General features: G+C 49.6%; 1 protein-coding gene across 2 annotated transcripts in view; it reads left to right on the top strand.

Moving 5' to 3' along the window:
* Adamts14 (ADAM metallopeptidase with thrombospondin type 1 motif 14) overlaps window positions 1-14,284 on the top strand; it is a 79,661-nt gene that overhangs the window by 60,521 nt on the left and 4,856 nt on the right. For both annotated transcript variants that reach the window (XM_021174539.2, XM_029482694.1), the window contains exons 13-19: window positions 2,088-2,221; window positions 2,507-2,630; window positions 4,243-4,323; window positions 8,443-8,606; window positions 10,374-10,542; window positions 10,927-11,059; window positions 12,829-13,036. In XM_021174539.2, coding sequence (XP_021030198.1) covers window positions 2,088-2,221; window positions 2,507-2,630; window positions 4,243-4,323; window positions 8,443-8,606; window positions 10,374-10,542; window positions 10,927-11,059; window positions 12,829-13,036 — 1,013 coding nt within the window. The remainder of the gene's footprint in view (window positions 1-2,087; window positions 2,222-2,506; window positions 2,631-4,242; window positions 4,324-8,442; window positions 8,607-10,373; window positions 10,543-10,926; window positions 11,060-12,828; window positions 13,037-14,284) is intronic.

The raw sequence follows: 14,284 nt of genomic DNA, 5'->3' as shown, positions 1-14,284 counted from the left end.
GGGGGGGGGGGGGGAGGGTATGGGGGACTTTTGGGATAGCATTGGAAATGTAAATGAGGAAAATACCTAATTAAAAAAAATAAGAAAGGAATAAATAAATAAATAAATAAATAAATAAAATATTTCATCATTCAAAAAAAAAATAATAAGCTGGGCAGTGGTGGTGCACACCTTTAACCCCAGCACTTGGGAGGCAGAGGCAGGCAGATTTCTGAGTTTGAAGCCAGCCTGGTCTACAGAGTGAGTTCCAGGAGGGCTACACAGAGAAACCCTGTCTTGAAAAAACAACAACATCAACAAAAAAAGAATAAATAAAAATAAAAATTAAAAAAAATAAAATAAGTAAATCTGGGCAGAGTAGCACATACTTGAAATCTCAACACCAGGAGGATTAGAAAGTTGAGTTCCTGGGTTTACTAGTGTAGTCAGTCAGCCGAGATTGATTGACACACTCCTGATCCTGTGAGAGACCCTGCCTCAATGAAATGAGGTGGGACTAGGAAGGTGACTGGGTACAGAAAGTGCTCACTGCACACTCATGCACGTGCATGAGTGTGTAAGCCCAGGTATAAGCTCATGAGTTTGAATCCCCAGAACCCATATAAAAGCTGGGCGTAGTATCCACACATCTATCATCCTAGTAATCCCAGTACTGGAGGGAGTGGGCGGGGACAAGCTGATGCCCGCCAAATCGATGTCCTCAGGTTCAGTGAGAGACTCTTTCTCAAAAAATTAGATGGCATGCGATTGAGAAGGACACCTGATGCCCACCTCTGGCCTCTGCGTGCTTATAACTCATACTTGTGCATACCACGCACACATACACACATGCATACAAACCCAAGTGGGTGGCTCCTTAGCAAACACACACACACAGAGAGAGAGAGAGAGAGAGAGAGAGAGAGAGAGAGGCAACTGTTAAGTTCCCCCCGCTCCTCTGAGTAACCCCTCACTAAAGCTCATGTTAAGTGACCCTGATTAAACTCGCTGAGTCACTACAAACAGAGTAAGTGTGTGTCCTAGAATGCTAGAACCTTCCTCACTGGTGTGTTGAAATGAGGTGAATAAGTCGTCATGATGAGCATTTGATATTGTTTCTCAAAGGTGTGAAAGGGCTTTGGAAGGATCTGGTATCCAGTGAGCAGCTGCTAGGCTGAGATAGATAGATAGATAGATAGATAGATAGATAGATAGATAGATAGATAGATAGATAGATAGATAGATAGATAGATATTGATTATAATATTATATAAATATATTTGATATTATATTAAATATAATTTAATTAGTTTAATTTTTATAATTTAATATAATATTAAATATAAAGCTGGGTGCACTCACTCACTCATGAGAGTGAGTGTGAGAGCTGGTTCCCTCAGAGGCCAGAAGGTGTCAGATAACCTGGGGCTGGAGGCTGGGCATTGAACTCAGATCCTCTGGAAGAGCGGCAAGCATTCTTTTTTTTCTTTTCTTATCTTTTTCTTTCTCTCTTCCTTCCTTCCTTCCTTCCTTCCTTCCTTCCTTCCTTCCTTCCTTCCTTCCTTCCTTCCTTCCTTTCTTTCTTTCTTTCTTTCTTTCTTTCTTTCTTTCTTTCTTTCTTTCTTTTTGTTTGTCAAGACAGGGTTTCTCTGTGCACTTCTGGCTGTCCTGGAACTCACTCGTTAGACCAGGCTGGCCTTGAACTCAGAAGTCCACCTGCCTCTGCCTAACAAGTGCTGGAATTAAAGGCGTGCACCACCACTGCCCGGCTGCAGCAAGCATTCTTAACCACTGAGCTGTCTCTCCAGCTCTAACTGTTGGTTTGCTATTGATAATTTGTCAATATATTTTTCTCATTAAACTGATGATGCATTTTACTGATCAGGGATCATGAAAATCAGGGAACCAAGGCTCAAAAAGGCTAGAGACATTTGCCTCAGGTCACAGGACCAAACCATATGTGCCACAGCAGGACTCTTCAGACAGTCCCCAGACAGAGCTCCCACCACTGCCATGACCCTGGACTTCATGGCTAAACCACATGCTGATAGAATCCTAAGCTACTTTCTGTCAACCCAGTGGGCTTAGCAGTGTCTCTCTCTTTCCAGATGCCCAGAAGTGTGAGCTCATTTGCCAGTCTGCCGACACTGGAGATGTGGTATTTATGAACCAAGTGGTCCACGATGGGACACGCTGCAGCTATCGGGATCCTTACAGCGTCTGTGCCCGTGGCGAGTGTGTGGTAGGTACCCCTTCGAGCTGCTTATACTCTGCTGGCATGGAGGGCTGAATGGGTATTACTCACCTACCACACCTAGGGGCAGCTAGGGCTGCCTACACCATTAGAGAAGTTGAGGTGACCCAGGCTACGACCACCTGGGTCACAGGGTGGATTTGGGGGAGTTCTCGTGTGCCAGGGTCCCCCCTTTGGGCAGGGCCAGGAATCTCAGGAGGAAGTCAGTCTCGGGGAGCCTTTTTAGGTGGATACAGGAGAGCCTCCATCTGCTGATGTCACCTCCACCCCTAGCCTTTTGGTTGCGACAAGGAGGTGGGATCCATGAAGACGGATGACAAGTGCGGTGTCTGCGGTGGGGACAACTCTCACTGCAGGACTGTGAAGGGGACTCTGGGGAAGGGCTCCAAGCAGGCAGGTGAGCATGAATGAGCATGGCTGGGGTGGGGGCGGGGCACTGAGGAACGCCTCCAAGCAGGACGGGAAGCATGGCTGGGTGTGTGTATGTGAAGTTCTCCTTGACCAGTGCTGGAGAGGGGAGAGTCCTGGAGCCTGGCTTCAGACCTTCCCAGTCTGCCTGTGGCTGGTCCCCTGGCTTCCTGGCGTACTAGTATGGACTCACAGGATAACCCCGTCCTTTTTTTTTTTTTTTTGGTTAGGTAACATGGGAGAGGACATGTGCTGAGCTGACATGCGCTCTCTTTGATCCCGGGGCTTTTGGTGGGAGCAAGGGGGTCATTTTCTATTCTCATCTTTTTTTTAATTAAATTTTTTTTCAAATTTTTATTAGATTTACATTTCAAATGCTATCCCAAAAGTCCCCTATACCCTTCCCCCGGCCCGCTCCCCTACCCACTCACTCCCACTTCTTGGCCCTGGTGTTCCCCTATACTGAGGCATATAAAGTTTGCAAGACCAAGGGGCCTCTCTTCCCAATGATGGCCGACTAGGCCATCTTCTGCTACATGTACAGCTAGACACGAGCTCTGGGGGTACTGGTTAGTTCATATTGTTGTTCCACCTATAGGGTTGCAGACCCCTTCAGCTCCTTGGGTGCTTTCTCTAGCTCCTCCATTGGGGGCCCTTGTTCCATTCAATAGATGACTGTGAGCATCCACTTCTGTATTTGCCAGGCACTGGCGTAGCCTCACAAGAGACAGCTATATCAGGGTCCTGTCAGCAAAATCTTTCTGGCATATGCAATAGTGTCTGGGTTTGGTGGTTATTCTCATCTTAAAAACAAAGTCTGGAGGCCGGGCGTGGTGGCGTACGCCTTTAATCCTAGCACTCGGGAGGCAGAGGCAGGCGGATTTCTGAGTTCAAGGCCAGCCTGGTCTACAAAGTGAGTCCCAGGACAGCCAGGGCTACACAGAGAAACCCTGTCTCAAAAAAAAAAAAAGTCTGGGACCTTTTTTCCACTATGAATTTCTGGTCCCTCGAGTTCTTTAATTTCCACCTCTAACCTCACCAAGCTTGCTATAGAAGAGGGGCAGTCAGTAGTCCTTTATGTTTCTGTGTGGAGTAAGTCTGGTCTTTTTGGAGGATTTTACAGCTTTCTCATACTTTGAAGCGGGGTGGGGCGGTGGGGTTGGTAACCAAGAAAGGATTGTTCCCAAGCTTTGAATCGGTTCAAAGAGCCATGTGGATCTTCATGGCTGATCTCATCTACAACTCTACCTACGGTAGCTTAGGAAGAAGGGGGTGGGGGTAGAGAAAGCAGAAGAGGGGGCCACGAAGGGAAATAAAAGCATCTCACACGTGTGGGTATCAGTGCACGTGGTAGTGACCCCTAGCGGGCGCTTGGAGCTACAACATCTCATGCTTCCCTGCCCTTGGGGATCCATTGGGGCGGGGGGGGGGGGGGGGGAGAATCCAACCCTGGTTTCCAGCCAAGGAAACAGGTTTCTGAAAGGCTCCGTGTGTGAGAAGTCCTTGTGTTCCCGGCTGTGTGCTGTGAGATAGTATGGGGTGCTGAGCAGGGGGCTACCCTCTCAGGACTCTTTGCTTTTCTGGATGCCCCTGGGTGGCAGCGGCTCTCAAACAGGTGCAGATCCCGGCTGGTGCCAGGCACATTCAGATTGAATTGCTGGAGAAGGCTCCCCACCGAATCGGTGAGTGCTGTGTGGGGCGGGGAGGACAAGGAAGGTAGGAATCCCAGACTTAGATAAAGACAGAAAATCCCTTTTTCAGTTGTTAAATTTATGCAGAATAGCTGAACCATCACATAGTTCAGGCTTGTTTCTTCCCACCAGGATCAACCACTGTTCAAATTTCTTATGGAAGCAGGTGGCTTCTTCTAAAAGAGTCATTTCGCAGAAGGGCTCAGGCAGCTCTGGCTGCATGGCACACCACCCCAAGAACATAAGGGTTAGGAGTAACAGTTGTCACGGGATCTCAATTCTGTGGCCATAGTCATGACCGGCCCAGCCAGAGGTTCTTCTATTGGTTGCCTGAACCCAAACAACCAAACACTGGCAGCTGATGGGTCTGTCGGGAGTTCACTGGTCTAGGAGGTATGGATGGTATTGGCAATTGGCTGAGGCTGAGGCTGACAGAGCTATGACTGACCCCAACAAGCAAATCTGGGAATGTCCAAATCTGGATGTCTGTCCCTTGGGCATCTGCAGCTAGAAAGAGCAGGGCCCCAGGGTGCAAGCACTCTGCCAGCCCCTAACATTGCATTGACGCAAGTCACATGACCCAAGCACCAGTCAATGGTTAAAAACACAGACTCTGTCTTAGAGGAACAGGGCTATGTGGACAGCCATTTCTACAGTCCACCAGGCAGGTCCTAGCTCTCCATTATAATGATATTTAAACAGAGTTACTGAAGAAGGTGTCATGGTTGTTGCACAAACATGAAGCCAAGACAGTTTGAAAGTTCGATTCCCCAGAGGCTGAGGGACAGCCCAGAGGGCAGAGTGTTTTCCATAGCATGAGGACCTGGTCTTGGTCCTCCAGAACCCCCACAGAAGCCAGCAATGCAGTGTTGCCTACAATCTCAGCACTAGGGCAGTGCTTGCAAAAGATCCTTAGAGCTGGTCCCAGCTGACTTTCTGAGCCTTGTGTTCATCTAGAGGCCCTGTCTCAAAAATAGGTGGATGGATGGATGGATGGATGGATGGATGAGATAGATAGATAGATGAGATAGATGGATGCGTGAGATAGATAGATAGATGATGGATGGATGGATNTAGATAGATGATGGATGGATGGATGGATGGATGGATGGATGGATGAGATAGATAGATAGATGAGATAGATGGATGCGTGAGATAGATAGATAGATAGATGATAGATAGATAGATAGATAGATAGATAGATAGATAGATAGATGAACAGACAATGGATCAATGGATGGATGGATGGATGGATGGATGGATGGATGGATGGATGGATGGGTGATAGAGATAGATAGATAGATAGATAGATAGATAGATAGATAGATAGATAGATAGATAGATAGTAGATAGTAAATAGTAAATAGTAGATAGATGGATGAAGAGAGAGAGAGAGATGGAAGGATGGGTGGGTGGGTAGACAGACAGACAGATAGATGATGGATGGATGTGATAGGTAGGTAGATAGATAGGCAGATAGATAGATAGATAGATAGATAGATAGAGAGAGAGAGAGAGAGAGAGAGAGAGAGGTAGATAGAGAGAGATTTTAGGATGGGTGGGTAGACAGACAGACAGATAGATGATGGATGGATAGGTAGGTAGATAGACGACAGACAGATAGAGATTTATAAGGTAAAGTGACTGAGGAAGACTGTGACAAAGATCCCTGGCCTCCACATACAGCACACACATGTATACACACATACACAAACATGTACATATATAAAACATGTGCATGCATGTACACACACACATAAACATCAGAACCCCCAAACAGATTAAACTTAGAAAGTCAGGTCCAGGCTTAGTGGTGCACATCTTTTATCCCAACACCCAGAAAACAGAAGCAGAGGATCTCTGGGAGTTCGAGGTCAACCTGACCTACATAGCAAATTCCAGACTAGCCAGAGGTACACGGCTAGTGAGGCTCTATCTCAAACTAATATAAAATAAATATTCAAGTTAAGAGCCACAAAGATGGCTCCATAGGAAAGGAAGGACTCTTTCCACACAAGCCAAATAACCACAGTTTGATCCCACAAAAAGGTATAAGGTTGTCTTAGTCAGGGTTTCTATTCCTGCACAAACATCAGGACCAAGAAGCAAGTTGGGAGGAAAGGGTTTATTTTGCTTACACTTCCATACTGCTGTTCATCACCAAGGAAGTCAGAACTGGAACTCAAGCAAGTCAAGAAGCAGGAGCCGATGCAGAGGCCATGGAGGGATGTTCTTTACTGGCTTGCTTCCCCTGGCTTGCTCAGCCTGCTCTCTTATAGAATCCAAGACTACCAGCCCAGAGATGGTCCCACCCACAAGGGGCCTTTCCCCCTTGATCACTAATTGAGAAAATGCCCCACAGCTGGATCTCATGGAGGCATTTCCTCACCTGAAGCTCCTTTCTCTGTGATAACTCCAGCCTGTGTCAAGTTGACANAAAACTAGCCAGTACAAAGGTGAAAGCTGACTTTACAAGGTTGACTTTTGACCACCCCCCCCAACACACACACATAGGACATGGTGTATACCCCCACACACACATACACTAGCAAATAAACTTTTTTCAATTTTAAAAATTCATGTGAAGACATTAATGCAGTAGAAAAGGTGTTCTTATCATTTGGTCTAGTCTTGCTTTTATTGAAACCAAATCGGCAGTCTAAAAATAGGCACGTCCAAACGAGATTCCTCAGACATCGTACAGATTCCTGTGGTGGTGGAAGGACCTGTAGCAGGGGTGTGGGGTGCATGAAGGCTGGTGTGTGATGGGGTTCTTTTAGGGTTGTGAAAGTATTCTAAGGTTACACGTGGTGATGATTGAAGGTGCTAAGCCATCACCGAGCTGCGTGCTTCAATAGGGTGAATTACCCAGTATGGATTGTGTCTCAACTGCAAACTCAAGAGCGCAGCTTAGAACCCCTCCTGGCAGCTGTGGGCAGCGGCTGCTTCTGCTTTGGGCAGCGGCTGTGTTTTCCCATGTCAGTCTGAGCTCAGACAGACCCCCCTCATGGAGAGAATGCAGGCTTCCATATTACTGTGGCAAGTCACAGAGGCCTCTCCAGCCTGATAGCCTACCAAGTCTTGTCAGCTTCCATTTACACATAACAGACACTCACATAAAGTGCAGTGTCTCTTGGCAAACTCAGCTGTTGCAAAAAAATGTTCACGGTCACCATTTTAGATCATTATCAGTAAGATGAGACGCTTTGAGCTTCCTGGGGCTGCATCTCTTCCTGGTACAGCTGTGGGGTCCCCTTCTAATAGTGCCACTCCCCGGGGCAAGCATCTCCAAACCATGACACAGTGGGAATACTCCGCACCGGCTGATAGCTGTCTACTGGGGTGGGCAGGGCAGGTGACGTATACCACACATGGGGATCCTGACAGGGGGGCAAGAGGAGCCATGGAACGGAAGCCTGTGTTGTCTGTAGGTACATGGTAGGTCATCCGTGCAAATGTGGAAAATGTGCTGTCTTAGTTTCCATTGCCATGAAGAGTCACCATGACCAAGGCAACTCTTAAAAGGACAGTATTAAATTGGGGCTTGCTTACAGTTTCAGAGGTTCAGTCCATTATCATCATGGTGGGAAGCATGGCTGCATGCAGGCAAACATGGTGCTGGAGGAGCTGAGAGTTCTCCATCTTGATCCAAAGGCAGCCAGGTGGAGGCTCTGAAGACAGCCAGGAGGAGGCTCTCTTCCGCACTGGATGGAGCCTGAGCAAACAGGCTACACAGGGACTAAGTCACTTCCCTGTGAGGCTTGTTCTCCTGTGCTCTGTGCTCTGCTATAGATCCTACAGGGGCAGCAGCATCTCTGAGGGTTGGGCAATTCAAGGAGTTTTTCTGAAAGAGGTCAAACCGAGCCACAACTATGGGTGGCCATTAGTCAGTGTGGAAGAAGAGAGGGGCTAGTACAGGATCAGAGGTGTACATCTGGGCCCAGAGGCAGGCCTGGTTTGCAGAGGGCTCCTGGGTGGTCCTGATGGGAGAGGTCAAGGGGATAAAGAGACAGGGAACATGAGGAGGTGCCTCCTGGAAAGGCCTTAGAGGTCAGAATCATGGGCCCCTCTAGAGAGAAATAGAAATCTCTGTCCCTCTCCCCTGGCCAGCGGTGAAGAACCAGGTGACCGGAAGCTTCATCCTCAACCCCAAGGGCAAGGAGGCTTCTAGCAGGACCTTCACTGCGCTGGGCCTAGAGTGGGAGCACGAAGCGGAGGACACCAAGGACAGCCTCAGGACCAATGGACCCCTGCCTGAAGCCATCGCCATCCTGGTGAGCCTCCTTGCCTGATGTGGCCTTGCCTGTACTATTTGGTTGGTATACTTTGAAATGGTCTCTCCCAGGTGTGTTGAGGGCAACTGCGGCAGCTTTTTGTTCCTTCACTTGGGGTGGGAAATGGGTTTGAGGGGAACCCCTGTGAAGCTAGGATTGGCTCCCCCATCTTCATAGCAATCCTCAGCATCCACATACATTGTGACATGCTCATATGTGTGAGGCCTTAAGGTGGTTTGGGGGCCTTGAAGGCAGCTGGCATTAAGAGATCGTGGCAGCACCAGCTTCTGAGAAGGGGGCAGGGCCATTACCCTCACTGGGGTCCATTGCTGCCCTTTATTGTGCCTGGGCTCATGGAGCAGGGATTGGTAATTCAGAAGATTGGCCTATAAAAAGCTCTGTCAGCACATCCTCAGCCTGAGCTGACAGCTCTGCGCCCCGTGTTGGCGTCACTGGTCAGCAGTGTTCCAGAGGGTAAATTCTGAGGCTGCTGGTGTCTGCGTAGAACTTGTATCTGGCACAGACTTTCCATTCACCTTGTATTTGTGATCACCCATGTCTGGGGCCAGCTGATGTTTGCTCAGGGTACCAAGGCTATTTAAGGGAGAACAAGCAGTCTCAACAAAGGATTTTGAGACAGTCTCCACAAAGGATGCTGAGGCAACTGGATACCTACCAAGACCTAAATGTAATCGTGGTGGTCTGTCACTCTTAGAAGGAAATGGGTGACCTTCCATTCTTCGGTAACAAGATAAGCAGCAAAAGAGACATCATCAGTCCTGGAAACATTGTTTGCTCGTTAAAGGACACGTGTAGAAGTAGGAGAGGCCATCAATATGGCTTCTGATGCAGGGCACTTGGTCCAACACCAAGCTTGATGACCTGAATTCAGTGCTCAGAGTTCACATGGTGGAGGGAGAGAATCCATTCCTTCAGCTTGTCCCCTGACTTCCACACTCACACTGGGGCATGTGTCCTGCCCCAAGTAATAAGTGCAATTAAAAAAAAAATTAAAAGAGTAAAAATAACCAGGCACAGGGGTACACACCACTTGGGAGGTGGGCTACATGAGTCTTTGTCTTTAAAAGAAGAAGAGGAGGAGAAGGAGGAGGAGTGAGAGAAGGAAGAGGAGGAAGAGAAAGAAGAGAATGAGAAGAAAAGAGAGAGAGAGGAGGTTGGGGATATAGCTCATTTGGTAGAATGGTTACCGAGTATTCGTGAAGCCCCTGGCTCCACCCTCAGTACCACATACCAAGCATGGAAGTTCAAACCTGTGATCAGAAGTTCAAAGTCACCCTGGTCTACATAGTAAATTCAAAACCAACGTGGGCAATATGTGACCCAAGAAGTAGGGAGGGGTGGAGAAGAGGAGGGGGGAAAGGAAAGATGAAAGAGGTTGCTCACTGGCATCCGGGTTGAAGCCAGACAGTTTGGATACTGAAAGACTCGGGCCATTGAGTGTCACCGTTGGGTGTCTGTGGGAGAATGGCTCATGGGCCTGGCATTGGCTGCTGTAGGGCTTGGTACATACATAGCAGGCTTGGGAGTGAGAGTCTCTGACTGTCCTGCCTGCCTCAGCTAGGTACTGGGTTGCACATTTTAATAGGGTGAATTACACAGTGTGGATCGTGTCTTAACTGCAAACCTCCAAAGCACAATTAGGAACCCCATCTGGCAGCTGTGGGCAGCAGCTGCTTTCCTTGGACCCTCTGCTGACCCTCCTTCTATCTCTGGCCTTATGCTGCACCCTTTGTGTCTCCCTTCCAGGTTCTCCCCCCGGCTGAGGGTAAACCCCGAGGTAGCCTGGCCTACAAGTATGTCATCCATGAGGACCTGCTGCCCCTCATTGGGAGTAATAATGTGCTCCTGGAAGAGACAGACACCTACGAATGGGCTCTCAAGAGCTGGTCTCCCTGCAGCAAGGCCTGTGGAGGAGGTATCAGCTATTGTGGTCCTATGGTTCCTTGTGGGGAGTGACGGCGGGTCAGGGAGAATGGACCAGAGACTGGTAGGAGTCTGGAAGAAGTGTCTCGGTTTGTCCTTGAAGATCTCCCATGCCTACAAGCAATTCCGAGCAAGGCATTGGGAGAAGCTGGGGCTTGCTTTCAAGAGCAGGTTGCAGGGCAGGTTGTCTGTTCAGCTGCTGTCCAAGGTCACTTCTCCACTGGTGACAGAGGGAGGAGTCCTGTAGAAAGTTACTTGCCCAGGACAGAGGGCTGGGGCATGAAGGGAAAGAAGGGAAAGTGCCTTCTAGAAAGCAGGCTCTCTAAAAAGTCACCCCAAGGGCACGAGGCCTGGAGCTGTCCCACAACCTTCGCAGGAATCCAGTTCACTAAATATGGCTGCCGGCGCCGCAGGGACCACCACATGGTGCACCGGCACCTGTGTGACCATAAAAAGAGGCCCAAGCCTATCCGACGGCGTTGCAACCAGCACCCCTGTCCTCAACCCACGTGAGTGTCTGACCCCTGCCTCTCTCTACCCTGGCCCCAAAGGAAAAGTAGCTCAAGTTGCTACCCTAGCACTTCCTTACGCCAAAGCCTGCAGCCCTGGGTCTTTCAGGGATAGACCACAGCCCACAAGAGGCACTGTGGCTACCCTTCATGGCCAGCCATGTTGGGATTCTTCATTTGCCAACCCACACAGCCAGAAAGAGGATGGTACTAGCAGGATTGCCCCCAGCTAGCAGTCTTTCACAGATAGGGCCTGGGCTTTCTGCTGGTGAGGCAGGGGGCTCATGTCTCTGGGCAAAAATAGGATCTAGTGTTCTCTCTCTCTCTCTCTCTTTCTCTCTCTCCTTGGTCCCTGGGAGTCCAGCCTTCAGCATGGTCTAATCCCTGGTTAAGATTTCCTAGTCTGTGGGCCATGCTGTTCAGGGACCAAGGTCCTGTTCTTAGGATTATTCAAAAGAGTCTGAAGGGAGAGGGTTGAGCTGGGCTTGAGAACTCAATATGGATCCCCCTCAGCTTGGGGCAGTGCTCCTAGGGACTCCCAGAAAGGTGGAGGATAGCTGCTTGGTAGGAAACTGCAAAGGGTCATTGCCACATTCTTGCTTCCCTGGGATTCCCCCACCCCAACCCCACCCCCCGCACGGCTGGGGATCTCCAGGGCTGGTCATGTGATCTGGGGGCTGGGGTGGGAATTGACATCTAGCAGTGGTTTCCTGTGATCTTCTGGGACATGACCAGGCAAGAACATTGTCATCCCCTGTGTCTGTGCGTCCTCAGACTCCATTGTTATGTTCCACTGTCACTCATAGGACTGCCTGCAACTGTGATCATGAGGCATGTGTGCAGGACTAACTGTGTAAGATCCTGGGCTGGTTATTCTCCAGCCAATCTTAGGGCTTGGTAGGGGAAGTTCTTTTTTCTCCTCCACCGCACCCCCTATCCCATCCTCCTCCTCCTCCTCCTCCTCCTTCTCTCTCTCTCCTCCCATCTCTGGTGTGTGTGCATGTGTGTGTATATGTGCACATGTGCATGCACACATGCACTCATGCACTGCACATGTGTGTAACAAACTCCATAACCCAGGCCAGCTGCCACCTCTCAGCCATCCTCCTGCTTCAGCTTCCCAAGTGCTGAGATTACAGACATATGCCACCACGCCTGGCAAGATTTTTTTTAAACTTTGAGAATGTGCCTCCCACTCCAGTTAGTGAAAAGACAAAGAGTTGGAGCTCCCTTCTCCCTAGCCCTGGGATGCTTAGGCTGCTGCCTAACTCATCCCTGGCTCTGCTTGCAGAGAAGTTTGCAGGACACCCCCCACACACACACCCACACACACACTATAGAACTGTAGGTGCTGAAGTCCAGTGAGTGGCGAGAGCACTTAGTAGCACTGTTGTCCCTGCTGAGGGGACATCTACAAGAAGTGTGACTTTGGTGTGTTTGGGGACACCCCTGAGTCTCAGCATCCAGTATGTCCCTGCATATGGTAGCTCTGAACTCTTTCTGGGTTCTAAAGCCATCCCGATATAAACATGCGGAAACTGAGGCTTGGTGGAGTTAACAGCTTGCCCAAAGACACTTGAGGGGTCAGGATTTTAATAGGAACCTTTCCCTTACCCAAGGAAACAGCAAGAAAGACTAGTGAGCTCCCAGAAGCCAACTAGCCAGGTAGCAGCCTTCCGAAGCACGCACCTTCTCTGGTGGGATACAGCCCCAAGGGGAAGTGTCCCCATGGTCCCATCTCCCTCTACCTCTGTCCTGTCTGTCTCCAGGTGGGTGACAGAAGAGTGGGGTGCCTGTAGCCGAAGCTGCGGGAAGCTGGGGCTGCAGACCCGGGGAGTGCAATGCCTGCTGCCTCTCTCCAATGGCACCCACAAAGCCATGCCAGCCAAGGCTTGCCTAGGTAACCGGCCAGAGGCCAAGAGGCCATGCCTCCGTGTGCCCTGCCCAGCCCAGTGGCGGACAGGAGCCTGGTCCCAGGTGAGTGGTTCTCTAAGAGTGGGTGGAACAGAAAACGGTGTGGGTTGGGTAGGTGTCTGAGTGGGTTCTAGTGCACCCGAAGGCTGACACTTCTCAGAAAGAAAGAGAGCATCCTCTTGGGGGCAATATGAGCAGCAGCAGCACCACCACCACCACCCCAGCCCCAGTGCGCTATGCATGATGGTTCTTCGCTAGGCTCCTCCCTCCATTTGCATCTCCTCTAAGCTCCATGACCCCCAAGTCATAGAGGAGCAAATGAAGACACATTCTTGTATTCCAGAAATATTTACTCGGGCAGTGGTGGTGCATGCCTTTAATCCCAGCACTTGGGAGGCAGAGGCAGGTGGATTTCTGAGTTCGAGGCCAGCCTGGTCTACAGAGTGAGTTCCAGGACAGCTACACAAAGGCTACACAAAGAAACCCTGTCTTGAAAAAAAACAAAAACAAAAACAAAAACAAAAACAAAAACAAAATAAACAGAAAAAAAGGAAAGAAATATTTACTGAGCAAAGACTGTATGCCAGATCAAGGAAGGCTGAAAGCCCAGCGTCACTGGACAGGCAGGCTGCTCACCCTCATGGAGCAGCCAGTCTAGTGAGGGAACAAGACAGATAAACAGGCCAGTGATAGATGTTACCCACTGCAAGCTGCACCTGCAAGGGTTTCTGGGGATGCAACAGGCACAAAGGAGGATGAGTCATGCGTCCCCTGGTTCCCTTTGGTTCTGTGACTTGCATCTTGATCAGTGGTCACATGCCCCAGTACAAGTTCTTTCCGGGTCCTTCTAGGAGAGGCTGTAGGTGGTGCCTAGAAGTGACCCAGTCACATGGGGCAATAGGGCTTTCCCAGGGACCCTGCCACCCCAGTGCCGGCCAGTCCACTTATCAGTCGGGAGTATGTCACTACGAGGACAGTGTGTGGAAGGCATGTGATAACCTTGCACGTGGAGGTCAGTTTGCTTTCTGTCTTTCACTGACACTTCCTGGGAAGAGGACCTGTGGACATACGCTTGCAAAACGGTGTTGGGTAAAAGGAGCCCCAACTTTATTGCAGATCTTTCCCTCAGCTCTCCTGGTTACAGAATTGGAAACAAGGCCAGTATGTCAGCAAGTGTCGCAACCCAGGCTCCTGCAAGCCCGGGGCAGGTCATGTCATGTGGTAGGGTCAGAACAGAGGAGCCTGCCAGAGCAGAGCATAAAACAGTTGAGACCTAGGCATAGAGTGGAGAGTGTGGCCACAGGAGGCAGC

This window comes from Mus caroli, chromosome 10 (genome assembly GCF_900094665.2).
Source record: "Mus caroli chromosome 10, CAROLI_EIJ_v1.1, whole genome shotgun sequence".
Lineage (NCBI taxonomy): Eukaryota > Metazoa > Chordata > Mammalia > Rodentia > Muridae > Mus > Mus caroli.
The sequence above is the reverse complement of the archived record's forward strand: the minus strand, read 5'-3'. Positions and strand labels throughout refer to the sequence as shown.